The sequence below is a fragment of the Psittacula echo genome, assembly GCF_963264785.1.
Source record: "Psittacula echo genome assembly, chromosome: 7".
NCBI classification, from domain to species: Eukaryota; Metazoa; Chordata; class Aves; order Psittaciformes; family Psittacidae; genus Psittacula; species Psittacula echo.
The window spans coordinates 12211386-12239293 of NC_137740.1; the positions used below are offsets into that span (position 1 = coordinate 12211386).

The 27908-nt window shown below is 59.7% G+C and overlaps 2 protein-coding genes across 7 annotated transcripts in view; both read right to left on the bottom strand.

The window, feature by feature from the left end:
- Nucleotides 1-20395, bottom strand: part of IPO13 (importin 13) — a 32035-nt gene extending 11640 nt beyond the window's left edge. For 4 of the 6 annotated variants that reach the window (XR_013957416.1, XM_080623169.1, XM_080623168.1 and 1 more), the window contains exons 1-11: nt 20106-20395; nt 10189-10925; nt 4773-4913; nt 4465-4606; nt 3282-3448; nt 2823-2943; nt 2376-2523; nt 2035-2216; nt 1242-1268; nt 383-517; nt 23-166 (exon numbers count right to left, since the gene is read on the bottom strand). Coding sequence is in view for 5 of the 6 variants with exons in the window: in XM_080623169.1 (XP_080479295.1) it covers nt 23-166; nt 383-517; nt 1242-1268; nt 2035-2216; nt 2376-2523; nt 2823-2943; nt 3282-3448; nt 4465-4606; nt 4773-4913; nt 10189-10925; nt 20106-20171 (2010 nt within the window). In the remaining variant the exon portion in view is untranslated. Of the gene's footprint in view, nt 1-22; nt 167-382; nt 518-1241; nt 1269-2034; nt 2217-2375; nt 2524-2822; nt 2944-3281; nt 3449-4464; nt 4607-4772; nt 4914-10188; nt 10926-18550; nt 18989-20105 lie in introns of those variants that run through there. The other 2 variants (XM_080623171.1, XM_080623170.1) reach the window with 2 other exon arrangements.
- A 1113-nt stretch (nt 20396-21508) lies between these two features.
- Nucleotides 21509-25477, bottom strand: ARTN (artemin; the record flags this gene model as incomplete). Its single annotated transcript, XM_080623276.1, has 4 exons — nt 21509-21945; nt 22272-22461; nt 22577-22647; nt 25432-25477. The coding sequence occupies 4 exons, from the start codon at nt 25475-25477 to the stop codon at nt 21509-21511; spliced, it is 744 nt and encodes a 247-aa protein (XP_080479402.1).
- Nucleotides 25478-27908: the final 2431 nt, after the last annotated feature.

A 27908-nucleotide genomic window follows, 5' to 3' on the forward strand; every position in this document is an offset into this window, starting at 1 on the left:
AAGAGCAACAAGCTCTACTCACTGGGTTAGGTCCTTGCTGCACTGGCAGTTTCTTGACTTCGGTGCTTTCATGGTCATCGTCGTGGTGGCTGATGTCTAGAGTGGTGAAGAGGTTGGACAGCAGACCCAGGATGTGGATGATGGCCAGCTTGTTGGAGGGATTGGGCTGCCAGGGAAAATAAAGCCCAAAACCCATGCTGCTTAATCATAGTCATGTATTTAGGACCCTGAGGAACCATGACTGCAGAGGCAAAGTGCCAGAAAGGAGTTCCCTGCACTGCCCTCTCTCTTCAGCCCATGTTAAGAGTGTTGCTTCAACACAACAGCCCCAGAGTCGGCGGGAGAAGCCAATTCTGCACGGAGCTAGCATACAGGCACTTACTGTTTCATCAGCCAGCTTCTCCAGCTGCTGGATGTAGGGGGTGATCAGGGAGTGCAGGTTCTTCAGGATCTCTTCCACTTGCAGCGCAGAGAGCAGGAAACCAAGAGCCTGCATCAGCCACATGCACTGACTCGTCTGGGACAGAGAGGGGACACAATGGGTCAGGTCATTGCCCAGCCTGCAGCCTCAGGTACAACCTAACATGCACACTAGCTAAGGCAGTGGCCAGGACTCTGGTGTGCTGCAGGTCCTGAGCTGCTCTATCTGGGTCACCCTTGTTGCATCTCACTGCAGGAGAGTGGAGCAGCTCCCTGCCAGCATGGCAAACCCAGGGAACAGGCACTCTGCCACCAGCACGCTTGGCCTCTTCCCAGCAACTGGAAGACCAGTTGGTGCCCAGGGATCATCATGCTGGCACTGCTTGCCCTTCCTTGGCATACCATCCTTTGCACAGCCTGTCTCGGCCCTTCTGGGGTCAAGCATCCCATCTCAGTCTGGTCACAGGCATAGCCTGCGTAGGCTCTGTCCCCACACTTATCTCCCTTCGTTTTCTTCTTGAAAGCATGCCTGCTGTCTCAGCATCGTTGGGCTTTCAGGGACTGGGAACTGCTAGAGTTAAGCCTCCCCCCAGGGGCTTCCCTCTCTATGGGGATATACCCTCCAGCTTGACCCTAGCCCACATGCAATGGGAGCCCAGCCGCTACTCCTGGCCCCACACACAATGGCTGCAGTGCTCAGCTCTTCTCTGAGGCCAGCCCAACTTGTGATGGCACCCCTCATGTCTTCAGCTAGGTGTGGCAATGGGGTACACAGTGGGGGCAAGCAGAACCAGCCAGAGGTGTGAGCCAGCCCTGCTTACCTTGTGAATCTGCTTCATCAACACCTCCTGCCAAAAAGAAGGGGAGAGAGAAAGAGCAGGGTGAGTGCCACAGACAGCCCCTTCTCTGCCAGGAGGCAGGATTGATGCAGGAGGTCAACATAACCAACACCATCATGGGCAGACAAGAGGCATGCACTGCCCACGATGTGCCACAGGCAGACAGCAAAATCCTTGTCCCCTGGTAAGCTCTTCCCCAGCCAGCCTACCCAGCAAAGTGAGCCCCTGGCTTGGCCAGGCGCTGCTGCAGGACAGCTCAAGGAGCCAGGGCTTCCTTAGTCTGCTGACAGCAACCCCCAAGCTCCAAAAGCAGACTCATGCCCTCCACCAGCCCCTCTCTGCTCTCACACACACCCTGGCAGCTCACCCAAGCCCAGCCCTCCTCCTAGTGCCTCATGACTTGTGAGACCCATCTGTCCCAGATCTTGAGAGCCAAGACCGACCCTGGGACAAGCTGATCCAGCACTGCAGGGACCAGCCCAGTCTGTTCCCACCAAGACAAACAAAGGACAGATGCCCAAGTACAACCCCAGTAGACCCCCTGGCAGTTGTGTCTGCCCCTGACTGCCATTTCTGCATTCACAGCAGGACACAGGGCCTGCCACCTGGGTCTGTTGGTCTAGGAACAGGGCAGACAAGTCCCTTACAGCAAGCAAGATGCTCTGAACTGCTGCTTTGTGTCCCCCTGTGCTGATCCTTGCAGAGGAGAGTGACACATAGATGCACACAGCACATCCCAAGTCACCACCACACATCCATCTGCACGAGCTCCTACCTGTGACACGGCGACAATGTTGGCAGCATAGGGTGGCAGGTCGTACTTGCATTCCCGACAGATCTTCTTCAGCGTGGACACGCTGGAGATGGAGAGCTCAGGGTTGCCCAAGGCTTGGAGCACCAGCGGCAGCACGTTGTTAATCATGACGGGGTGATCAGCCAGCCACTCCGACAGTGCCCCTGCACACACAGGTGGGATCAGCCCACAGGACTGCGTTGCGGGCTTCTGCTCCTGCACCTTGGGATGCTCAGCTTTGCTTTTCACTGCTGCTATTGCTGAGCAGAAATAGCCTCAGAGGGGCTCCCCCTCCCCACCCTGTGTGTGAACAAGGGCCTTACCGATAGTGAACATGACAGTGTCGGCAAGCTGCACATTGCTGATGCTGATGCGGGGAATGAGGCCGATCAGCCCCGGCACCACATCAGAGTAGTTCACGTCGATGGTCTCAGCGATCGACTGGAAGCCATAGAGCAAAGCCTCCGTGTGCTGCCAGGGTGGGAGAGACACCATCAGAGCCATGCACTGACCCATGATGCCAACACCAGACCCAGGTCCAGGCACTACCTCAGACTCCCCAGGGGGCTGGTCCCTGGGCAGTGCTAAGGACAGGGATGCAGAAGACCTGTTCTTCTCCTCAGCAGACCCCAGAAAGCCTGCACGTGTGCTGGCAAGGGGGTCGTGCTCCTTGCCTCTATCATGTCCCTTTGCTCTCAATGTCCCATGGCAAGGATAGGTCCCTAAGGGGCTGGCAGCCATCAGCCTGGTGCCTGGGACCCCTCACTTACCTGCCACGTGGATGGCTGCTCCGTGTTGGTCAGGAGACGTCCCAGTTTGTCATAGAGGCTGCTCAGGAGCTCAGCACCCAGCATCTCATACACATACATCAGTGTGTCAGAGATGTCCACCCTGCAGAGAACATGGGGGGGTCTCCAAATGCTGTCCCCATCCCCTGCAGAGTGCTCCATGCATGAACACATGACTTCCCCTTCCACTGCCAGGCAGGGCACAGGCACTGCCTGCACAAGCACACTGCCCCAGCCCAACACAGGGTGCTCCCAGGGCTTCCTCAGCAGGGCAACTGGTGCCATGCCAAAATACCAGCTCATTTCCCTATCACCACCACAGCCAAAACAGCTCTTGCTGGAAGAAACCTCCTCTTTGTCCCTCCTTGGGTCTCCAGGGTGGCAGGATGCTGCCTGCATCCTTGCCTGCCTGACAAGCAAACTCAAACCTCCCAACTGTACCTGTATATCCGAAACTGCTCCTTCTCATCTGAAGACCAGAAGCCGTACTCCTCATCGGAGGGGAACTGGGCTTTGTGCAGCAGCACATCCACCAGCTGGAAGTAGACAGGCCTGTAGACCTGCTGGTACACCGCCTGCTTGTCTGGCTCGAAGGAGAGGATGTCATCCTGGTAGCAGGAGGAGGAATACATCAAGTGGTGCAGGGGAAAGAGAAAGGAGCTGGCATGCCTGCTGCAAAGGGGACTTGGGAACACCTCTCAGGGCTGGTGGGACCTATCATGCCCTGGAGGTTGCATTTTCAGCTCCCCAAGATCCATCTGATGCAGACTCCTTCTGCAGAACCAGCATTATCTGGATGCAAGAAGCCCCAGCAACCGGGGGAACCTTCGGGTGTTTGAGGAGAGCAGGGTTACAGCAGGGTGGCACTGCCCTGCCATGTCCTAGCAGCAGGAGCAAGCCTGCATCAGGAGCACACATGCCTTGGATCCCCCTGCAAGGCAGGCTCGGACGGATGCCTGAGCACAGCGCTCTCCTGCCTGTACACATATCCTCAGCCCATCCAAAGAAGCAGCAAAAAGAGGTGGGAGCCTTGGCCACACACAGCTCCGTCACCCCCTTCCCTGCCCAGGCTCAGCCACTCTGCATCACATTGCAGAGGAATAGAGCTGGGGGGATGAACAGGGGATAAAAATAGAGCACGACGTGGCAAGGCTGCTTTGTTGGCACAGGGAGCACTGGCCCTGGGAGAGGGACCCATGCTGAGCAGCCACTAGCAGCTCCCAGCCCTCTTTCCTCCTCCAGTAGACCACACCACCAGCCTGGCAGCAAGGTCTAGCCTGCAGTGAGCCAGCACATGCTCTTCTACCTTGCGGGCACACAGCAAGGAGCTAAACAACCAGCTCTGCTGCTGGAAAAGAAATCAGCATGAAGTTTTAATTAGCTATGTTAATGAGGCCCTTAAAGCCTGGCTCACACTTCCAAGGAAGACTGGGGGTGGAAAAATGCAAGCCACAGGACCAGCATTTCTGAGGTATGTGCCCTGCGGTGACTGTGAGTGCAGAGTGTGGAGCAGCAGCATCGGAAGTCCCTGGGAATCAAACACAACCAGGCCAGACCCCAATCCTGTGCATTGGTGCCTTGAGTCCTGCCTGGAGAGTAGGACTGACCCATGATGGCCACTGACCTGCAGCGTGTACCAGAAGGTGAGCGTCAAGGAGCTGGTGGTTTCATTGACAGGGTAGTGCCCAGGGATGCCAGTGCAGAACATGATCATGTTGACCAGGGCCAGGAAGCTCTGCCAGTGCTCCACCTGGTCCAAGAGTGCCCTGAGGAACAGAGAGCACAGTGAGGGTGGCACCACTGCTGTGAGCACAGCTCCTCTGCCCTGACACATCACTGGCGCAGGACAGGATCTGCACAAGCAGCACGTGCGGGACAGCGGTGCTGCTCCAAGCTCATTCCCCTCTCCTGAGGACCATCCCCAGCACTCACCGGGAGTGGTTCTCCCCCAAAGCCACAGCGATGCGGCAGATCCCATGTGACGTCTCCATGTCCCCGCTCTGGACCGCCTGGCGCAGCTGCTCTTGGAGCCCCAGCACAGGCGGGATGAGCTTGAGAAGGGTATTCACATACCTGCAAGCACAGCCGAAATCAATGCCAGGCATCGCCTCACCAGCACTGGCTGCCAGGGCATCCATCCCTCCTGATGCTCTCCCAGGGTTCCTGCCCAGCTTTCCTTACTGGAAGGCTGCTTTATGCAATGGGATGCATCCAGGAGCCTTTACTGTTTACAGGGACTCTACTTCCAGCCTGTGGCATCGGGACAAAATTTGAAGCCCCAAGCACCCCTGCAGCAGAGCCTCTGCAAGAGAAGGGCTGAGCCAGTGGCCATCAGCTCAGTAGGCCTGGGAGGGCAGAGGCACTGTGGTGCAGTGGGGCATTTGCACCAGCACTCAGCCCGCACTAACTGGTCATTGCCATAACCAGTTCCAAGCAAGCTATGCCTGCACATGGCAGCATCAAAGCGGTAGGGAGCAGAAGGCTGGGGAGGGCAGACCTGTGGGCTCTTTTCACCGCTCTTCTCAGCTCTGCATGAAGGCTGCCAGAGCTGCCGGTGGGATATGGCACAACTGTCCAGCATGGACACATCTAAGCTGTGTTCTCTGGGAAGAAGGGGGCAGCCACCCTTGCAGACTCTTAGCCCAGGAAGGTGCTGGTCCCTGACACATCCCCCTGTCCCCCCATCCTCCTGGGCTGCCACAGCCCAGCGCAGCACAGCTCTCCCACATCACATCACGCACATCAGCCTTCCTCCCCTCTGCGCTGCTGCCTGTAAGTGATGGTAACCAAGGCAACGAGAAGGAGGCAGCCAAGGTGAAACGCAGCCCAGGGCCCCCGGAGAGAGGCCGTGCTGGAGGCTGATGTGCAGCCTGCCATTTCCCTGCCCACCGAGGCGTGTTATCCGGAGCTGCAGCTATTCCATGCACTCCCCGCCTGACCCAACACACAGGTGTGGGGCTGAGGATGCTCAGAGAGGGAGGCACACGTGATGCCAGCTCCCCTGTGCTTCCACCATGGGGAAGGGATATGACTTCTGACACCAGGACCGCCACACATCCATCCCGGAGTGGCAGGGTTGCCCCATCCTCTTGCTATGACTACTTTAGGGCAAAACAAAGCCATTGGTGCAGGAAGAGAGTTGTGCTGATGGTGGCAGCTTTTAGGTCTGGGCCAACAGAAGACAGAGGGAACAAGGTGTCTTGGTGGCTGCTCCTCTGTGTGCTGGCAGGGCTCACCCCCTCAACCCCTCTCCCCCAGATGAAATCACTGGTCATGGGGACAGGTATTTTTGTGTACGCCATTTTCGAGCCTCTGACGCCTCCTGAGTGATACATGTGGCACTGTGGGAGCAACGTGATGAAGAATTGGGAAATTCATCAGCTTCTCTCCCTGGGAACTGTTGCTGCAGTCAGGGTTGGCACAAGGGAGACAGGGCAGTGCCCAGACAAAAAGGTACAGGGGACCCTCCACTGCCCTGCTGTAAGCAAAACCACCCTTCCTCCACAGCACTGGGCTCACAGTACCCCAGAGGTGTTCTCACAACTTTAGGAGTTTATTACAAGGATCCCGCTTTTGCTGTTACCTTGAAATACTCAGACTGCAGACGCCTGGACCTGAGCTGGTCCTCTGGACACCCTGCACAGCCAATAGGGACAACCAACTGGATTTGCATCCTTGCTGCAACTCATCCCATGTTAATGCAAACTTGTAGAAAAGCCTGGGTGAACCCTGCCTCCTGAGCACCACTTCGCTCTGCTCACTGCCTGTGCAGATGTAAGGGCAACTCAGATGCAAGGGCCCCAGCAAGGAGGGAAATTCTTGCTCTAGGTAAGTTGTTTTAACCAGCACCCCAAGAGCCATGACCAGCTAGAGCTGAGCTGCTCTCCTCCACACCCCGGAGCACAGAGTCCCAGGCCACTCCAGTGCTGCTTTCCAGCTCCAAGTGACAAGCTTGCCCCTGCTCCCCACCCCAAGTACCCCAGCATTGGGCAGGAGAGGATAAGACCATCCCTGAATGCCCAGCTGAGCAGCCTGCCTCCAGCAGCCAAAACCTGGGAATGGCCGTGAATGTATGCACGTGGCAGCCATGAGGTGATGCCTCCCCATGTATTTCCCTCCAGTGATCTGTCTTAGCCTTCCTGAGCAAGAATCTGAGCAATATCCTGGTATTTAGCACCTGAGCAAATTTTGCTTCCATGAGTTGGTCCAGTCCCTTCTGAAAGTTGCTGCAGCTCCCTTGGTGGGACCAGCATCTCCTTCTGCTCTCCCCACAACCCTCCCCAGACCACATCACAGTGTGGGGGACAACCTGCAGAGGGGAGATATATACAGCTTATATGGGAGAATCTCATCCTTCCTGATCCAAAATCTGAGCCACGTTCTGATGAGAAAACCCTGATGTTATTAAAACACTGTTTCTAATGAAGCTCTTGGAAAACTTTTCCAGTGAAATTCTTCAGGGATTGAGCACCAGCACCAGGAAGGGATGGCTGAGCACCAAGCAATCCCACCTGGACATCAGTGATCCTGCCAGCTCCACCACTGCAGCAACACTCTACTGCTTTCAGAGGGGCAGCTCACTGCCCAATGCCTGTGCTCCGTAACTCCCACCACAGGCACACATCACATGGAGGTCCCTCTCCCTGCTCCAACACTACCCATTGGGCTTCAGAGCATGGCCAAGCACCACGTGCCAGCTCTCCAGTTGCAGCACGTGCCAGTGAGCTCTCTGACCCACTTAGCAGGGGGGATAATCCTCAAGCGAGACAGAAAATCCAGCCCAAGCCTCCTCTGCAAAGAAGATGCAGCAATATCTCCATTCCTGCTGTCTTGTGCCTCAGCAGCTTTATGACAGCGGAGGTGTGCTCAGAGGGGCTCCAGTTGCCAGCTCCTGGCCAAGCCTCTGAGATTTCTTCCCAGGAATGCCATATCTTAATAGAGGAACGTCATCCAGACTCCAGCAACGCCTGGGGCACCCCGTCCTCTGGGTGCTAAGGGCTCCCACCCTCCTAGAAGGTAAGGAGATCAAATGCTTTGCACCTATGAATCTCTGCTTCATCATCTCTAGTAACACCTCAGAGGCAGGAAAGCCTCCCACTGCTCCTCACAGGAAGGGAAATGGAAGATGCTGGCACAAGTGACTTAAGCAAGCATGAGGCAGTGCCATGCCTAGGTGATCCTAGCCCATAAGGTCCCACCTGCCCTTTTCCATCTAGTCATGGGTGGCAGTCAGTAAGGAGCTGCAGCATGAGGGATGCCATGCAAAGTGGTGCTACCCTTGGAAGATGACCCACAGGTTACCTAGCCATGGGAAACTGGGGAGCCCCAAGACCCAACTGTCTCATGAGCGATGCCCTACAAAGCTCTGGAGAGGACGATGTCATCAGCTCAGTGTCAAGGATGCTCTGAGCCTGCAGCTAAGGGCAGCAGGGAGCCAAGCCACTGCGGAAACAAAGGTGAGAGATCGAGGAGGAAGAAAGCAGCTGAAAAGCAGCAGGGACCTCCCACACTGTTAAGATAAGAGACAGAAAGGTCAGGAGATTCCCTAGGGGCTCCAGGAAGAGCTGGATCCTCCACGGCTAAACAACAAAGCCAGAGGGGCGGGACAGCTGGCACCAGAGGAAGCAGGAGGAGGGATGCGGGATGGAGGACACAAGGAACAAAGGGGAAGAGAGCCCACCGGGGCTGGGAAATGGTCGCTCTGTGAGCTACCCAGCTCCTGAAGCCATCCCAGATCCCAGCACCGAGCACTGTCCTGCTCCTTCCTGGAGCAGCTGACACCACATGCTGCCTGGCAGGGCATCCCTGTGACAATGCCACTGCTGTCCCCACACCCTGGAGTTGGGGCTGTGCCAGGCTCACATACTGGATAGCCTTTCAGGCTGTCTTCCCACCCTGTCCTGGCCATTGCTCACATGCCTTTGGACAGGAGGGCTCCCTGCCACAGCCAATGATGCCTCCAGGGAGCAGGATGGAGAGCAAGTGCTGGTAATGCTGCAAAGTAGCAGCCAGTGTGGCAGGACTGGACAAGGCCAGAAACTGTGTGGCAGGGTCAGCACAAGAGCAGAGAGAGGCAACCCACTCTCAGCCACACTTCTCACCAAAACTCACTTCGAAAGATCACAGAAAGCTCAGGATTTTAATGCAACTGAAGAACAGTGCTGCAGGGCCAGGCTCCTGCACACAGGTGCGGAATCACAGCCAACAGACTTCCGAGACTCAAGGGAAATGGAAAGGAGGAAAACAGAATCCAACATTTCAGAACTGCAAGTTGTTTTCACCTTCTCGTTTTCTGCATCAATCCCGCTACAAGGGTTTGGGCTAGCCCACAGCCTTTGCCAGGTACAAGGAAAGGTGCTTTTGGTCATCTTCTGAATGAAGATGCAAATGAGGCAACCCCTCCCACACCCAACAACATGTCAAAACCCTGATGGGTCTCGTTGTGCAGCGGGACTTGCAGATGCAACCCCTTCCTCACGGAAAAGAATGACCCCAGACTGCCCTCAAGCCATGGACTGTGCCAGCTGCCCCTCCCCTGAAGCCAAGGCCAGGATTAGGGCTCACAACCGCAGCAGCATCCGCACCGCTGCAGAGTGTCGGAGCCTGCACGATGCGCAGTGATGCACAGCAGCAGCAGCTCAGCTCAGCCTTCAAGGAAACCCTCCTCTTGGAGGGTTGCTAAGCAGCCAGGAGGGGATGTGGCCACGGGAACTGGAGGAGATGTACTTTCCCTTCTGCGGGCATTGGTCCCAAGATCTGACAGCAGCTTGGACAGCGCAGCCAAGCAGAGGAACTTGGAGCCCCACAGCGCAGCCCCAGTATGACCTGCTCCAGCTCAGCTGCTCCAGGGGCAGCCACAGCCATAAACAAAGGATGAGTCCTTGGCTGGCATGAGCTGCTGGAGTCAGGAGGAGGAGGGAGAAGACCATCAGGTCTGGTTTTATTATCTCTGCATCGAATCAGCTCCTTGGCTGGACCAGCAGCATGAGGCAGAGGAAGGTCTCTGAACTCCCGCTGGCAGAAGCCAGGCAGCTGCTCCCTGGTCGGGTGCTGCAGATCTGACACAAGGAGCCAAAAAGGAATATCCTCATCTGCTTGAGAGGAGAAGGATGGGGATGGACTGTGGGGACCCAACACTACATAGTCCCCATAAATCAGCCACAGTGCAAAGCCTTCCAGGACCGACCACGTGAAACCAGTAGCTGCTGGCTGCTTTTAACATCTCCCACACCCTGCCATAATCACCTCCAGGGCGAATAGTAGCTAAAAAATATCCTGAGTTTTTTCCTTCCCACCCCATTCCCTTGTAGACCACCAGCCCACAGCATGTGGGAGAGGCTGCCCTTACCTCTGGGCATCAGGTTGGGAAATGGCATTGACAACAGCCTCCACTGCTGTGTCGAAGAGCTCGGGGTCCTGCAGGGAGGTGAAAGCTGCTTGGATCAGGTTCTCGCAGTCCATCAATGGGATCTCCAGCTGCACCCAGCTGGAGAAGCACTTCAACACCTTCTGCTTGATAAAACCAGGGGAGTCCTGCTGCTGCAGCAGCTGCTCCAGCAAAGGGAAGACGGAGCCGCACTCCTGCGCCAGGACGCTGCGTACCTGGCCCTTGCGGTACTGTGGCAGGCGGCTGGTCTGAAACTCCTCGGGCAGCACGGTCAGCAGCTCCAGCAGCGCCAGGCACCGCGCTCGCCCATCCACATTGGAGTCCTCCGCCTGGAACATGCGCACCATGTCTGCCACGGCGCAGGGCCAGGCCTCCGGCATCATGCTGAGCGCCAGGGAGGCCAGCGCCACGCAGAGCCGGGTCAGCACGATCTTGGAGCCGCTGGCGAAGCGGGTGATGTGGGTGAAGAGCTGTGATTTGAGGGTCTCATACTGGTCAGCTGGGATGTCATTCCAGTAACGGGAGATTTTAATGTGGAGAGCGCTGGCGCCAAAGTACTGGATCTCGGGCACCTTGTCCATGTTGAGAAGCAGCCAGCTGAAGTGCCATGCCTGCGGGGACACCTGTGCCTGCATCAGCCATTTCTGAGCCAAGTTCTTGTTCTCGATGTTTGGGTCGTAATACAGCTGATGGAGAGCCTGGAAGAGAGAGGGAAGGATCTTAGAGCAGCCGAGGAGCACCACCATGGCCGGTCCCACCTGGGAAAGGCTCACTGGGACACAACCCAGTGCCTGGGCTGCCCACCAGCCACTGCCCTGCACAGCCAGCCCCTCTTCCCTGCATCAGCCTGTGTTAAGCGACCTCCCTCCTTGTGCTCTCAGCGAACTGAGAGCGATCTGGCTGTGGGTGAGGACCTGCAAAGTGTTCTTCACCTCCTCCTCTCATGCTGCACTCTAGAAATTTCTTCTCCTTAGTCACCTCCCATCTTCACTCATGCTGACCCTGCCTGCTTCCCTGCTGAGGTGCCATCACTGGGGTGGGTGCAGGACCCCTCTGCCACAGGAGCGCTCTAAGAGACATGGCACACCAGCACTCCTGCCCTCCACTTGGACTCGCTCTTAGAAAGGTGCTGTGGATACAGCAGCACGGCCCAAAGCTTGCACTTGGGAGCTCAAGAGCCACTGCAGATATCTTTGTCAGACTATACAGAACCCTGGAAATCCACAGTCACTAAACTCAGGGATTAATCCCTTCATGGAGTCCCTCTGAAGTATTCCCAAACCTGCCAAGTTACAGCTGAGTCAGGAGAGCTGGCATCTAAGCCTGCCTTCTGCCACCTCCTGCAACAGTCCAGGCTGCTCACTTCATTTCTCCACAGAGAGAAGGGGAACGTCACTTACCTGCTCCGACAGCTCTGGGAGATCTAGTTACTGCTTTGCAGCGCTCAGATCCATGTGAACAGCCTCACGCAGGCTGCAAGGCTTTATTTGCAGAGGAATACCATATAGATCTTAAGGGAACATTAGTTACTTATCCCAAGTGGGTGCAACTGGTAACCAGTGATGCCCTTGCACATGAAGGTGGAGATGAACTACCCCTTGCCTGGACTCCATCTTCCAGCAGGGATGTTTTCTGCCTGGCACAGCGCATTTCATTTCAAATCACTGACTGCACACGCCAGGATCAAGTAAGAGCAACGACATTTCTCAGGCTATCAAGCACCCGTCGCACCCCAGCAGCAAACTGGAGGACGATTCCAGCAGGTGCAGAGGACTTTTTGTGTCCCCATCCTGGCTCCGGGTCTCAAATATCCTCGTCCTCACCCCCCTAAAAAGCTCTATAAAATTCTTGCATGGTTCTTGTACCCAGGAGAGGATTTAAACCCTATTTTTAAGCATGCAGAGCTGGCGGCCTGGGGCACAGGAACGAGCTTCCCAAGCAAGCTCTTGTGCCTCCAGCTGCCTCCCAGCAAAAGACAAAAAAGCAGGACAAAATGGCAGGAACCTTACAGAGACAGCGTTGGCTGGGCCATCATTTGAAACACCTCTGTTGAGGATTTTGTGGCTGGGGAAAATGAGGATAACCTCTTTGTAAGAAAGAAAGAGGTTATGAAGTACATCGCAGGAGACGGAGCCAGCCAACATGGGTTGCAGAGGGACAGGTGTCTGTCCCACTAAATGATGTATCCTGACACAGAAAAGGTTAACCCTTCGATAATCAGGATCAGGGAGAAAGAAATCATCCCTGACAGAGTGGCTAAGGGCTCCGTGTTACCAGCAGCTCACTGTTCCCAGCTATCTCAGACTTTTACCCAAAGCATCACTCAGCTGCTGGGTCAGAGGTAAGCGCTGTCATCATCAAAGCAACAATTCACTTCATTACCGAGCAGTAGCTGCAGATGTGCTAAAAGCTCAACCACTCCTGGGGGTAGGAAGCTGGCTCCTACCCCTGCTCTTCTGCTAAGGACTGAGTCATCCTGCAGCAGGGCTTGAGCTGGAGCTCCCAACCATGTCCTCCATTACCTGCTCAGTCTCTTGTTCTCATCAGAGCTCGCTGCTTATTTTCTTTCCAAAAGAAATCTCACTTGAGATTCCCAGTTGGTGACAGATCACTCCTTCCCTTCCCTGCTTGCTGGGCACTGTCACAGGGCACAGAAGCTGGCATTGGTGCCCTCTGCTTGCTCCCCAGCCCAGGACCCCTCCCTACCTGCTCCCACCTCTCTGTTTACAGCCACATGCAGTCCTTGGTTAATTGATTTCTTCTATTTTGAACAGTCTTCCTGCTAACACAGGGAGAAAAAGATCCCTGTGCATCATATATTCTGACGCACAAGTCGTACACATGCCCCAGGAGCCCTAACCTCTAACCTGGTTTGCAAAGCATGGACCTCAATGTGTGTGGAGGAGGGACCCAGTCTCCAGCACTGGGCTTCCAAGCCACAAGCTCCCCAGCAGCTCACTTCCAGGCTTCAGGGCTGCTGCTTCATGGATTCACAGTGGGGAGCTGCGCAGGCAGAGCGTGGCACTGTGCACACTCCAGGCACACTGAATTGAGCCCCAGAGTGATGTGAACACAGGGCAAGGCTTACACAGCACCCCAGGTAACAGGAAACATGGCAGAGCAGCAGAGCAGAGGCTGGCACACACAGCCTGCCCGCTGGGAAGCAGCTGCAGGCTCATCCTCCATCTGCCTGGGGCTGCTGCTGGAGGATAAGGCCTGATCCTACCAATGCCTCCAAGCAACCAGACCCTGGTGCTTTCATAGGATCACCTGACTGAAGGGAGAGTGGGCTACCAGGCAGAGCAGAGCATGAGGCTGAGGTGTGAGCATCCTGCACACAGCTCCAGCACACAAGCATCCTGCAAGCAGTCCCGGCAGCAGAGACTTTAGTAGGGTCTATGCCAAAAAACCAGCTGTTACATCGTAACAACAAAGATGCTCCCCGTGACACTCATGCTGGGAAGATGTCACTACCACTGCATTAGAGCAACTGTGAGCAATCAGGTCACAAGACCCCTTCCTAGGCAGGGTCAGCTTTCCCACCAACACCATGCCAGCCGCTAGCCTGCGCCCCTGCACTCAGTGTGTGCTGTCACCAGTGAGCTCTCCAAAGGGAGAGGTGTCCATCGCCCAGCAACACCACCTCAGAGCCCTGCCCCTCCTGCAAGGTCCCTCCGGGGAGGTTTCCAGCAGAGGCCCCCAGGGATGTGTGCTGGAGCCTCCATTGATCAGCACCTCAGGGAAAGAGGGTGAGTGGTGAGATGGCAAAGTCTACCAACTACAGTGAGTTATTCAGAGGATGGAAACAGAGCTGATGCTGAAGAGTCCTTCTGCAAGCTGTTAGAAGTCAGGAGAATATTCTAGAAGAACACAGTTACTGGCTTTTTTACCCAGCTTCCTCAAGCACCCGGCCCAGGAGGGGTCTGGCCATGGTGGTTCCTGACTGTTCCTGGCTGTGTGCAGGATGCCAGATACAGAGGCAAGGCAACACATGTCCTGAGGCTGCTGACAGCATGCCCCATGTGATACTCTACATGACACAGGAAAGATTTCCAGAGGATGTCTAAGGATGGGCATCAATAATGGGACCGTCCTAGTCCAGCTCACAGCAGCAGACAAAACCCCTGGGAGAAGACGAGGCTCTCTCCCCAGCCTACCATCACTGAGTACCATCCACCGCTGAGAGCGTGAGACAGGAGGCTGCAAGGCACCGTGCCCTGCAGGGGGGTAAACACCCGGCACACTCCTCCTCAACCATCCTCATCCCGGAGGCAGGCACCGGCTGCTGTTGCATTTGGTATCACCATGTCAGCCAGACTCTCAGGCCCACCAAGAAGAGCTGGAGATGACAAGGGGAATTCATTAGCGCTAGGAGGGAGAAGCAGAAGGCATGAAATTGGGCAGTGACATCTAACAGGGAGGCTTTGTGTATTCTGATTTGAACGGGTGGCTGACACCAGACCCGCCTCCTCCGCAATTAGACCTGTAACGTGAGAGCTGATAAACAGCCCTGCTGTCAGCTACGCCCTTTGGCCGGGGAAGGAGCTTTCTCCAACATCAGCTCTGCTTGGCTGAACATAATTCAAGCTTGCAATGATGGCTCTTCCCTGCTCTAAAAAGCTGTGGCCAAAGCCTCAGTTAGGCTCTAGTCACCGGAGTGGCACCAGCCCCTCAACAGAGCCAGAAGTAAGCTGCCTTGGGGCAGGGCAGCTTGTCCAAAAGGCATAGGTCAGAGGTCCCAAGCTGCTCACCTTGGGAGGTGGAGGAATCCAAGGAGAGTTACTGCCAAGCAATCGCACCTGATCTTAGATTGGACTCTGCTATGACGATTGAAAAGGAACTTTTATGAGCCCAGAATCTCCCAGCCCTCATCCCTTGGAACCACAGGGATCCCAGAGCCAGCAAGCAGTCTCCCTGACTGCACCATGTAAATGCATTAAGAGAAGATCCCCAGCAGAGAGGTGGTGTGTCCATGGGGTGCCATTTGTGGGCGACAAGAGGAGCCCTGGATGCACAGTTCCAGCCCCACAAAGCTGCCTGCCACTCCTGGTGGCTCCATGGGGAGACAGGTCCCCTCCAGGGGCAGATCTGCTTGGGCAAACGGAGGTGAGAGCAGGTACAGCCCTGAGGTCTGCATCCCAGCAGGGGAAATGGCAAGCTGTAAGACATGCTCCTGTTCTGCTCCTTGCCCTGTGCCCACAGCCATGGAATGCTGGGGCAGCAGTGGCTATGGTCCCCTGGCAGCCCCTCTCCCTCTTCCACCAAGACCTGGGGATCTCTCCCGCTGCAGTCTCTTGCTGTCCTTTCTAGCTGAATGCACTCACACTGACAGTGCTCCAGGCTTGAAGAGCACAGCCATTACTGTGCCTCTGCTAAGCGAAGGGAACGTCATCCCTGCATCCCCTGCCCTGCAGCAGCCATCCTCCCCCTGCCATGGCAGGGCAGGCTGAGCAGCCAGAGCTCCGGGAAGGTGGCAGCCCGCTGAAGCACCAAGGATAGCAAATGGACGTGAAATAAAGCCGTGTGTGTGCCGCCAGGCATGCTGCTCCTGCTTATGGCACACACACTTCCTAGTGCCAAAGAATGAGTTCTTTTCCCCTCTCCTAATAAGAGGTGCTACCACTTCGCAGCCCCTCTTTGAGCCCAGGTTGCCCACACCCAGCCTTCGGCTGTCAGGAAGGGGCTGAGCCCAGATGCAGCTCAGCAGCCCCAGCATCCCTCCCGCTGCTTCACTGCCAGCAGCCCTTTGCAGATAACAGCACTGTTACAAAGATCTCTGCTGGGGACTGTTGGGGATGGGTGTGCTCCCAGTGGTGGTGGTCAGGTACCTGCACACGCAAAGGGTGAGCAGGACAAGGGAGGAAGCCTAGGGGTGCAGAGCCCAGGATGAGTTGGAAGGGTGAGCCAAACACCCCTGCCCACCTCTCATGTTTCTATCCATCACTTTGGTGGACAAGTTGACTTGAGAGAGGAATCCCCACTAGTGCCCAGGCACCAATCCCACCCATTCTTGCCCTGTAAGACATCAGAGCTCAGATCAGGTTCCAGTGATGGTCCTTGTAGAGCAGAGCTGAGGCCAGGCAAACACGAGGTGCTGCCCTCTCATCCCATCACCACCATACCACAGGAAGGAGCAAAGTGCTCAGCCAAGGCTGGCTCTGAGTGGAACCCGCTTCTGCAGTGAAGATCTGCTTAAACACTAAACAAGTGTCCTCACTTCCCTCAATTTTGCAAGAATGTCACCTTCTCAGGCCCCTAACTGACCATTCCTGGCACATCTGCCACATCTCACATATATGGGCTGCCTCTAAGGAAGAAGTGGCCAAGCTGCTGTCAGCAGTGTATTGAACAGGGGATGCCATTCCCTCACCCTGACATACCCATAAATCTCCTGATTAGGTTTCTGAAGACAGGCAATAACCTTCTGCTGAAGAAAGCAGATGCACTTGGGTTTCTCCTCTCCATCCTCCTGTATGGAAGGCAGCCCCAGCAGCTGCCACATCCCTGAGGCTCAGCATCTCTGAGGAGCAGTGATCAAAGCCACCCCTCTCCCATCACGGAAGGCTCCGGATGTCAGCTCCATGACACCCCGCCTACCCATCCTGCCGGAGAGACTGTGCATTCATCAGGCATCTCCAGAGAGGCACATGGCAATCTGGAAGGCCCAGAGATGCCAGATCGCTAATGTGCTAAGGAAGAGATGTTAGTGAATATTACAAACACCCCAGAGGATGACAGGCAGGCGAAGGGAGGAAAGACCTGGAAGGAATCAGACAAAAAAAATGGAGGGCGAGAGCAGGCACTTGGGAAATTCAGAGGAATGGCACTGCCTTCTTCCTTATTTCAAGAGGGGGGATGCTGCTGGGGCAGATTCAGTTGCACTGAAACAGGTACAGAGGGTCTCGCATTCCTCTTCTCCTGTCCAGTACTGCAGTGTTAGGTGCTGCTAACCCTGACCTATGGGAGACCAAAAATACAAGGCACAAATCTTGCTTGTGTACTGCTCTTCCAAGACCGACACAGCCAGCAGGGACCGAACGTCTGCAACTCATCTTTATCAGATACTGCAGCAGGAGTGTCCCCTCCCCAGGGCAGCATCACCCCACTACCAGCCTGTTCAGTCATGCCGGGGACAGCCCCTGGGCACAAGAAAGCACACTGAAGTAGGCATGGGGAGGCCAAGCATCCTCACATCCTGAAGCCCTCAGCTTGCCCAGCCGTCCCTTCCCTCCGACTCCTTCAATATAGCAGCAGGCACAGGGGAAGCAGAGCCAGCCCTGAGCTACCGGCTGCCCAGCAGGTCCACACAGCACAGCCACGCCAGCCAGCTCGAGCTGTGCCCAAGCCAGAGCAGCATCTAGGTCAGGTTTAGAAGACAACACAAAGCAGCTGAGCAGCCCTCAGCTGGCATTGGGGGATGCTGACACAGTAACTGTACCACAACAGCTCAGCCGAGCACAGCCCTGATCCTCCCCTGTGTCATGGGAGAGCTGCCTAAGGAAAAAATGGAGAAAAAACCCATTGGGAACAACTTTCAGATGGCTCCTGAAGTGCAGCACCCGAACCTGACACCTCCTCAGGAAAAGGGTCGGCTGTCTGCCTGCTGCCCATAGGCTTTCAGACCTGCTGGCTGGCAAAGGACAGCATGGGTCCAGCCTACAACATGCAACACCCTCCTGCCTCCCTGCAGCTACTGGTCACAGATGGAGGGACTGAACCAGCTCTCTCTGGCACAGGTCATGATGGATACACACAACAATGATCCTCCTCACCCATGTGGGTACCCAGAGCCCTGCAAAACTCTGTGGGCATTTGCCCAGGCCACCACATAATAAACAACATGGGGTACAGAAGGGTCTTCCAGGGATGTGAATCCTCTCCACAAAAACCATCAGAAGAGCATGACAGGCACAGTCTCACCAGAGACTTCCCTGGCTACAAGTCCCACAAGTGATGACTTCCACTGTGGGTAACATGGAGACACTTCAAGCCTCTGACTTAAGGGATAACCAGCTCTTCACACTGTTCCTAACACTTATCACTGACTCAGAGTGGAGTCAAACCCTGACTTTCATCAGCATTCCATGTTATTAATAGAGCCATGCATAAAACCTGGCAGCAGAAGAGCCCAGGCCAGTAGAAGCATCATTTATCTGCTACTGTCACCTCTGACAAAGCAGCTCTACCCACCTGCCTCCCACCAGCACAGCCCCCAGCAAAGCCCACCTTCCCTTCCCTTTGTACCACAGCCCTCCCTTGAAGAGACACACACAGGAGGGCTCTGAGCTGCTGAACCTGTGTTTAATAAAACATGTGAGCCCACCTCACATTTCTTCCTCTGGGCAGGCACCATGCTACTGTCCCCAGCCAGCAGCTCAGATCCCCACCGTGGTCCAGAGCTGCATCTTCAGAGGACATCATCGTGATGGCAAAGCCTGTGGAGACCAGGAGAAGCCAGGCAGGCTGGGGGAGGGGAGCCAGAGCATCCTAGAGGGCATCTTTGCCTCCTCCCAGGCGGCAGCAGAGTAAACCCAGAGCAGCACAGCGAGGATGAGCAGCCCCTGGCCAGTGCTGGACACCCCCTGCCCTGGCACTGCCCATCCTTCCCGGGCAAGTGTGTGCTGCATTGTTGGTGCGAACAAAGGAGCAGCTTGTGTCTGCCGAAGAGAAAGGAAGTCGGAGGCAAAATCATCCCGCAGCACTGGGTATATGCAGATTAAGCTGCAGAAGGTTGCTTCAATGTAGCATTTTCCAGACATCGGTTAATCCCCCCTGGCCATGCTCTGTGTCTCACTGGATGAGGCAGGTTGTGTCTCACCTGCAGCCACACAGGCAGTGGGTGCCCAGTGACAAACCTGACACCCCTGACCAGACACTCCTGTGAGGCCAGGCAAGTGAAACACAAGCCGTGCGCCCACCAGCACACCCGTGGGCATCGCTTTGGCAGGGAACTCGGTCTATTCTTATCAAGGAAAAACGAGGACACTGGGATTCCCACTAGCTGTCTGGGGATCGAGCTATGGATCGACAGGCTGTCAGTCTCCGAGCGGATGTCTGGCTACGGGGTGAGTGGAAGGGAGAAACACACTTTTGCTGTTTGCCCTTCACTGATGCATCCTCTGCTGCCCTGCCCCCATCACCTCCAAGACAGCCCAAGGGAAGGTTGTTGCTTGGCTGCCTTCCCCATCTCTTGCTGGGGTGCCCTGCTTGACCTCCATGATGAACCCCTGGTCACACACGGGCTGCTTGGGGCTCTTCCCAGCTGTAGTGTGATGCTGGCAGGCCTCAGTTTGCCATGGCTGTTCCCTAGATCCCAGGTTTCGGCAATCACACCCTTGCTCCTCTGGCCCTACCTCTGCTTAACCCCGAGCATCAGCAGGAGCTGCGGGGCTGGATTCCAGGTTTAGAAAGGCATCACCGGGCCATCCAACCTCTAAAGGCTTTCCCCAACAGCTCCCAGCACCTGGCGAGAGCCCCTTTCCTGCCTGATGGAGACACTGATAACGTCGGGCTTCACACAGACCCTGATGGTCCAGCAGCTAGGACCAGATCCGCAGGCTCCTCGGGCCCGGCGCTGTAACTCGGCGACCCAGAGGACGCCCGTCGGAGACACAACTCCTCCCTTCTGCTCCCATTTCTGCCACATCATTTTCCCTCCACGGGCTGCCTCGACGCGCAGGAGCCGGCGGCTCCACTTCCAGCGCCGCGCACCGGGCGGACCCCCGGGCAGGGCTGGCGGGAGAGAAGGGCACCGGGGATGCCGCCCGCCGCCCTCCCGAGACCGGCACCTCCGAGCAGGCGACCGCAACCGGGTCCCTCCTGGCACGCAGCTCCCGCTCCCGCCGCCGCCGAGGGTGTGCTGGGCGCGGGTCGCTCACCTTCTCCACGTTCTCCACGGTGAAGTCGAGGCCCTGCGGCGGCGGCGCCTCCGCCCTCCGCTCCATGGCTGCGGCGGCGCTCAGGAGGCAGCGGCGGCAGGCGGTCGACAGCGCACGGGCAGCCGCATCGCGGCGGGACCCGCCTCCCCGCCCCGACGAGGGCGGCGGCACCGGCGCAGCTCAGCACCGGCGCGGCTGCGCTCAGCGGGCAGTGGCGGTCGGGCCGGGAAGCGCCCGACGGACGCTCCGAGCGACACCACCACTGCCCCACTGCGCTCCGGCACCGCCTCGCCCCGCTGCCCCGCAGGCGCGTCCGGGCAGCCCGGGACCTGCCGCTGCGGCGCGCCGCACGCCGGGAGCGGTAGTCCCGGCACAGGCGCGTCCCCTGCCGGGCACCGGCACCGAGCACCGCCCCTGCTCCCCACGCGTGGTGCGATGCGGGCAGCGGGAGCCCCGTTCAGCACCGCCTCCAGCGGCCGGCCGCGGGCATCCCCGTCCCGCCCCAGCACAGCACGGGCAGACGCAGGGGCTGGACGCGCGGCCCATCGCTTTATTGCTACAGGAAAAGGCGACTGTACAAAAATAGAGTTTATCCCTCCCATTTTACAAATAATAGAAAACAAAACGGGGGCTGGGGGCGCGGAGCCGGGGCGCTGCCCAGGGCTTCGCAGCAGCGCTGGGGTTAAATTACACCCGGCCCCCGGGGGCCCAAAGTCATAAATAGGAGCTGCTGCTCGAGAACAATAAATAAATAATTTAGAGTAATAAATAGTTTAGTGCTGCAGCACGGTGAGGGGTCTCTGCCGCCCCCCGGGAGCCGATGGGTGTCTGTGAAGCATATGGGGTGCAGGTCCTCCACCCCACTGCACCCCTGTCCTCAGGGATGCCTCCTCCCTGCGGAACAGCTCCAGCCACCGCCACCCCCAGGGTGCCCGAGGGGACAGGGAGGTTTTGTCGCCTTTCTGTCCCACTCTGAAGCTTGGGTGATGCCTGTCCCCAGATCCTCTAAAGTAAGGGTGCGGGAACACCAGTCCAGGAAGGGCGCAGGCAAGCTGGGTGCTGCTGGCGGACGCTGGGCTGGCAGACCCCTGTAAGCTGCAGGGATGCTGCGTACCCCCTCCAGCTCCTCTCCCAGGGCTGAGCCAGGGCGCACACGCGCAGGATCCCACGTAGTCGGTGGCACCAGCTGCTTGGCACTGAGCAGGATGGGGCTCAGCCACCCACCCCCCGTCATGGCTCCATCTCCCCTCGATCCCTCGTGGCCCCGTAAAAACGGGGGCATCGGCCTCTGCTAGACCCTTCCTCTGAGCGCCAGCGCCACTGTGTGCGGCCAGTCGGGATCTGCTGGCAAGCCGGGGTCTGCCAGCCTGCGTCGAGCCGGAGCCGAGCTGGATGCCCCCTTCTCAGCCAATGCAGCTGCACTCGGCCGCCGAGAGCTTCTCCACTGTCTGCCATGTGTTCTGCACGTCCATGAAGGAGACGGCCTCGTAGCGAGTGGGCCGGCAGCAGGGGTGGCTGAGGACCCTCTCCTGCGGCCCGGGGGTGATGAGCTGCTGCTGCAGTAGGCTGCCCAGCGTCAGGTCGTAGTTGCTGCGCGCCCGGTGGCAGGACCCGCTGCAGTACTTGAAGAGCACGATCTCGTCCGAGTTGAAGCCCAGGCCCAGGTCTCGCACCTTCACCATCAGGTTGCGGATGTGGCAGTTGCGCCCGCGGGCCCCCCGGGAAGGTTTCCGTGCCCCCTTCTTGGCTTTGCCGGTGCCTGGTGGCGAGCGCTCAGCACGCAGCAGCAGGTCCTCTGCTAGCTCCGCAGCAACTGGGCCACCCGTCGTTGTGTTGTCCCCTGCATGCAGAGGGGACAGCACCATCAGACCCCATCCTGCACCCACCACCCTCCTGGAGTCTGCTGAGCCTGTGTGTTCCTGCCATGACCTGCATACCCCTCCTGACCACTCACCATAGCACTGGGCTAGATGCCTGCAGGGTTAGTGGGCACCCAGCCAAGCATCTTCTTATACCCAGGGCTCTGTCACCATCCCCTGCATGAAGCAGGGGATGAACACTGCATGAAGCTGAACACATGGGCCCCCCTCCCCAGCCTGGCCCCAGTGCTGAGGCTCCTCAAAGCAGTTCCCAACCCACCCATGCCCCATGCTACCCAACACGCACCATACAGCTGGCTCCAAGCCGCAGCAAGTGGTACCTCCATGGCATCCTCTACAGCCGGGCTGGCAGTGGCCATGCTCCGTGGCATTGGGGCTGCGTCCAGAGTCTTGTTGCAGTGTGGGGTTCGCAGGGTGCCTGTGGCCAGCCCGACCAGCAGTGAGAGGATGGTGAGGAGCCCCCACAGTGTCGCCTCCTGCAACAGAGCACAGCACAGTGGGGTGAGGTCCACACACCACAGACAAGACTCCATGAGCTGGGGATGGGGATGTCTGGTCCTGGCCATCACAGCCAGCCAGGTCTGGCCTCACCTTGGGCTGTGGGTGCGTGATGGGTCCTGCAGATCTCTGCTCTGGTGGCTCCGCTCGCTGCTCCATGCTGGCTGCAAGTGCAGAGATGGGGTCAGCACCCACGTAGAGGGGATGGGGTGGGCATCAAGCTGGGAGCTGGCAAACCTCTCCCCTGCCCCTACTATTTTTGCCATCCCCTCGCTCACCCTCCAGGACCCCAAAACACCTCCTGCACCCCAGGCATGGCTCTCACCCTGTCCCCTCCCCCCACAGCCAGGCATCCTCACCACCCCTCACACCCCTTCCAAAAGATTTGGCAGCTGGGGCAGCCCAGCCTTCTCCCAGAACCTCTCCTCAGGGGGATGCAGCCACCTCCTTGTGCAAGCGGCCTGGGATGCCAGGCTGGGCTGTGAGGCAGCGGCTGGGGCTGGGAGCACCACGCGGGGGGGCCTTTCCCATGGCCCTTCCCTGGGAATGTTTTTCTTGCTCACAGTGGGAGCCTGACCTTGGAAACTCCAAATCCATTAGTGCAGGGTCCTTGGGTGCAGCCACCCCCTGGCCACGCATTGGCTCCCCAGCCTGCTGCCTGCACTGAGTTGGGACATGCAGCCCCAGAGCAGCCCGGGAGGGTGGGACCGTGACGGGCAGGATGAGCAGACAGGTCCCATGGGGACACAGCGGGGTGAAGGACAATATATTGGGCTCCCTGAAGTCATTCACCCCAACACCACTGGCCAGCACCCGCTGCCCAGACACATACAAGGGAATTCATTCCCTGCCATGCATAGTCCCAATGGAGCAATGGTCTCAAGGGATCAATGTCCCCCCAGGAGGTACAGGGGCAACTTCCAGTTTGCAGCCACTTGTTGCGCCTCTTTCCCCAGCTGCTCCCCCGGGGTGCAGGAGGCCCCTGTGCCCCAAGGTTCCAAGCCAGGATCCTCCAAATGTAGCTCCCAAGGGGCCTTGAGCTCTCCTTGGTCTATCTGCTGTATCCCCTGTCACTTGAGACCTTGGAGCTCAGCAGCATCCTGCAGCAGGGAGTTCCCCCATCCCTTCCATGGCTTTGCCCTGACACGTCCCAGGTGCTTCCATAGCAAAGCTGGGAGAGAACATGCTGAGGAGAGAGCTCCTGGCTAAAAAACGAAGGGACCCGGCTGAGCACCGCTGGGGCAAGGCAACAAAATCAGTTCCCCCAGTTCCCATAGCATCTCAAGGGAGAGTCCTCAAGTCTTAATGGCCTCATCTGAAGCCACCCTGTGCTGGCCATACCGTGGCAAGGGGCTTTGATGAGCACTGCCAGGCCCATGTGCCTCCTCCGAGGCAGTGCATCCCGCAGGATGCGCCCCGGTGCAGGCAGGGCTGGCACCGTGCCCCCGGCCCCGCCAGCCGCCGCAGCCCGGCCAAGCACAGCCCACACTGCACGTCGCTCCCGTGGCGGCCCGTGGCCCCGCGCCAGCCGCTGCCGCCAGGTCATGGTTTTCCCAGGCCGGCACCCCCGGAGGGGCAGGCGAGGGTCCCTACACCCTCTTCCAGCCCCAGCATCCCGGCGGGACGGGAAGGGACGGGACAGGACGGGACAGGACGGAGCAGTCGATGCAGTTCAGGCTTCTCCCGTCCGGCGGCAGCACGGCCCCAGGCTCTGCGGCAGGAGCGCTACAGGCGGGATGCCGAGTGAGGGCAGCCTCCCCTCGCCCCCGGGAGCCCCGGAGCCGGGCTACGGACATGCCCTCCAGTGTCTCCGCGGGCCTGGAGCCCCGTCCCCGAGGGCAGCTCCCCGAGCCGCAGGACCGCAGCCCGGGCCAGCCCCAGCTTTACACCAGTGCGGGCAGGGCTCAGCCAAGCTCCGGGGCACCCCACGGGGATGCCAGACCCGCACCCCCACGGCAGAGATCTAGAATAACACCAAGTGCGGGTCACCCCACACCTACCCGTGCCGACCCCGGCGAGGGCCCCGCCGCTCCCGCTGTGCCCAGGGAGCTGGGGAACGGGTGCCCCGGGGACCGCACCAGGCCTCCGGGAGGGCAGGAGCCCCTCGCGAAGCGCATCCGCACGGAGCCAGTGGGTGCCCCGACTCCGGGGTGAGGGTCTCAGCTCCTGGAGTGGCCGCTTGTGGAGGAGGGTGTGCTGGGGTCTCGCTCGCCACTGCTCGCTGTGCCAGCCCTGCAGCTGCGGGTCCCGCTCGGCAGAGCTGAGCGATGCTCGGAGACCCCCATGGGCACCTGCGGGCACCGGCGGAGAGGGCGGAGACCCGGCATCCCGCCGCGCTGCCCCTGGCAGGAGGAGTGCCGAGGGGCAGAAACGGACTCTGCGTGTGACGCGGGGCTGGCACCCGCCCCGCAAGGCCGTGGGAGGCCGGAGCGGACACGTGGGGCACACGGGTGAGACCAAACGCGGCCCCAGCCCAGGGAAAGCAGAGCCGGGGGTGACAGGCAGTGCCGGCCCAGGTACCACGGTCCCGGGGCTCTCCCGTGCCTCCCGCCAGAGCAGCCGGGGCACAGACCTGGTAGACGTGCCCAAAGGGTCGGTGCGGGAGCCCAGTGTAGAGACGGGTGAGCCAGTCCGTGTGTCCCCCGGGCACCAGCAGCGGGGTCCCGCCTCTCCTCACCCGGGCAGGGAGTCCCGTTCCAGCCGCGGCCCCCAGCGCGTCCGACCGCCCGGCCGGGCTCGGCAACCGAGGAGGCTCCTGATGGGGACCTGCCCCGGAACGGCCCGAGCACCCTCGCGACTCCGCGGGTATTCCCGGGCGGCGAATGGTGAAGCGGGACCCTCCCGCCGCCCCGTTGCCCTCGCAGCCCCGGTACGAGTCACCGCCGAGGCCCGGCGACGCCGGCAGGTTGGGGCGGACGCTGCCGCCCGCCGTCCCGGCCCGCACTCACCGTGCCCGCGGCGGGGACCATCCCCCGGGCCGTCGCCGCCCCGCATCGCCGCTGCTCCCCGCCGCCCCCCGCCGCCCGCCGCCGCCGCGCCGGGGCGGGGCGCGGGCGGGGGCCGGCGCTGCCCCGCAGGCACCAGCTCCAGCCGCTGCTCCCGGTGCCGCTCCCGCTGCGCCTCGGGGTGCGGGTCCCGGTCCCGGTGCGCCTCGGGGTGCGGTGCCGGCGGGCGGGTGCGCAGTGCGGAGCAACGGCCCCTCCATCCCTCTCCCGCCGCCGGTGTCAAATTCCAGACGCCGTCACCTGACCGGCGGGGCGGGCACCGGCACCAGGATCCCGACCGGCACCTCTACCCGCACCGCAGCGGCACCGGGACTCCGACCCGCACAGGCTACGGGACTGCTCCGGGACCAGGATGGCACGAAGACCCCGCCAGCAGCAGGAGCCGCAGCTCGACCCGCATCAGCTCCGGCTCAGCTCCGGCACCCGCACCGCAGCCGAGCTCCTGCCGAGACTCGCACCCGGCTGGGAAAGGCACCGGGACCCCGGCGGCACCCGATCCCCGCTACCACCACCTGCTCGCCGGCCGGCCTCCTGGCGGGCGGACGGGCAAACGGACACGCAGCCTGGACGGACGGACACCCCGTGAGCGGGGCTCCCTGCCCCGACAGCCCGGTCTCAGCCCTGGCAGGACCGACACACGGACACCCCCGGGGGACGAGTTCAGCCCTCCCCGGAGCGCTCCGGGAGCAGAACCCCACGGGGCTTCGGTGGGCAGAGCTCCACAGGGTCCTCCCGCACACAGCCGAGGGGACGGGTTGGGGTGTCCCGGGCCGCGGCGGGGCTGGCTGGCGTCCCACGCACCCCGAGCCGCCGCGGGACACCGGTGTGCCTGGCGTTCACGTCCGGCCTCGCCGGAGGAGGAGTCCGGCCTCCCTGCCCGGCCTCCCAGCCCGCCCGCGCCCCGCGGCCACGGCCCACGGGCTCCCCGCGGCCAGGTCCCTCCTTACCTCCGCCGTGTCCCTGCCTCCCTCCGCCGGGGCCGCCGCAGGCCCCGGGGACATGGGGGCCGGCTGGCGAGCCGAGCCGAGCCCGTGCGAGTCCTTACGTCACTGCCCAGGGCCCTCCACGTCCATCCCGGGGCTCTCGAGTGCTCCTTGCAAACGTGCCAAATCCCAGGGCCGCCTCCGCTCGGCTCCGCTCCACACGTGCTCCCCTGGACGGACCCGGCCTCCGGGGAGCAGCCCGGCCCGGGCCAGCCTCCCCCCCCCGTGCCCGGAACAGCCCCCATGGCCCGGCGGGGTCGGGGAGCGCGGGGCAGAGCTGCGCGCCCCGGGGTGCCGCCGGCCACGCTCGGCGCAACCGCCCCGGCCTTATGTAACTCCCGAGGCTGGAGCCGGGCCAGCGGCTCGGTCGCTGGCGGTGCCGCGGCCGCACGACGGCTCCGGGGCGCCCGTGGGGTCTGTCCCGGGGCACGAAGCCCCGGCCCCGCGGTCCTGCTGAGCCCGCCTCGTCTCGTCTCATCGCGTCGGATTATCCGGCGCGGGGATGGCAACTCCCGCGTCTCTCCCGCGGCATCACCTGCCAAGGAATGTGCTGGCACGGGAGGAACCTTCTAAGCCATCCCCGCCACCACTGGCAGAGCCCGGGGAGGTGGCCCGCGGACACCCCTACCACTGGCACAGGCAGCTTGGACAAGCCTGTGGGCGCGGGTGGCTCCATGCACACAATGGGACTGCGTGGATGGGCTTTGCAGTGGGGCTGCAGTGCCCCACGGTCGCGACCTGAGGCTGCTTCCATCTATGCTGCCCGCATTGGAGCTGGCAGAGGTGGTGCCCTGGATGCCTTAGGCCAGCAGAGGTTTGGAGGCTCAGGGGCATCCCTGGGGTGGGGAATCAGCCAGGGGCAGGAACACGATCCTCAGCTTTGCAGGGTTGCAGACTGATGGGGCTGCCTACTTGGAAAGTTTCATGTGAGTGGCATGTCCTGCTCCAGGGACTGGGACCAGCTGCCCATAGAGGGGCTGCAAGTGGCAGGGAGTGTTATCTCCCTCAAGGACAGCCCGGACACAGCCCCAGGTACTGGCTCACCCCAGGGGTTACCTTTTTCCCTCTCACCTTCCCTGTGGGTTGGGCTGGTCCTTGTGTTCCCAAGGCACAGCCTGGATCTGCTATGGGCATAATGCTGTGTGGAGCATGGTGCAGGAGAATGTCCGGAGCATCCCCATACACATGAGCCCATGGTCCTGTGAAAAGGGTGGCTGCGCATAGCCTGGCCTCTCTCTTCTTCCAGTTGTGCCCCCTTCGTGGCTGCTACCCCAGACAACCTAGAGGTCCTGGCTCCTGCCACTGCCCCTAGCCCTTGTCCTGGGAGATGTGACCCTGCTGGTGCCATCAGCTTCACTGATGTCCTGCCTGCCAGCTGCACCTCCTCCCTGTCCCACCGAGATCACGGTGGCAGGAGGTGGCACATCCCAGCTCTGT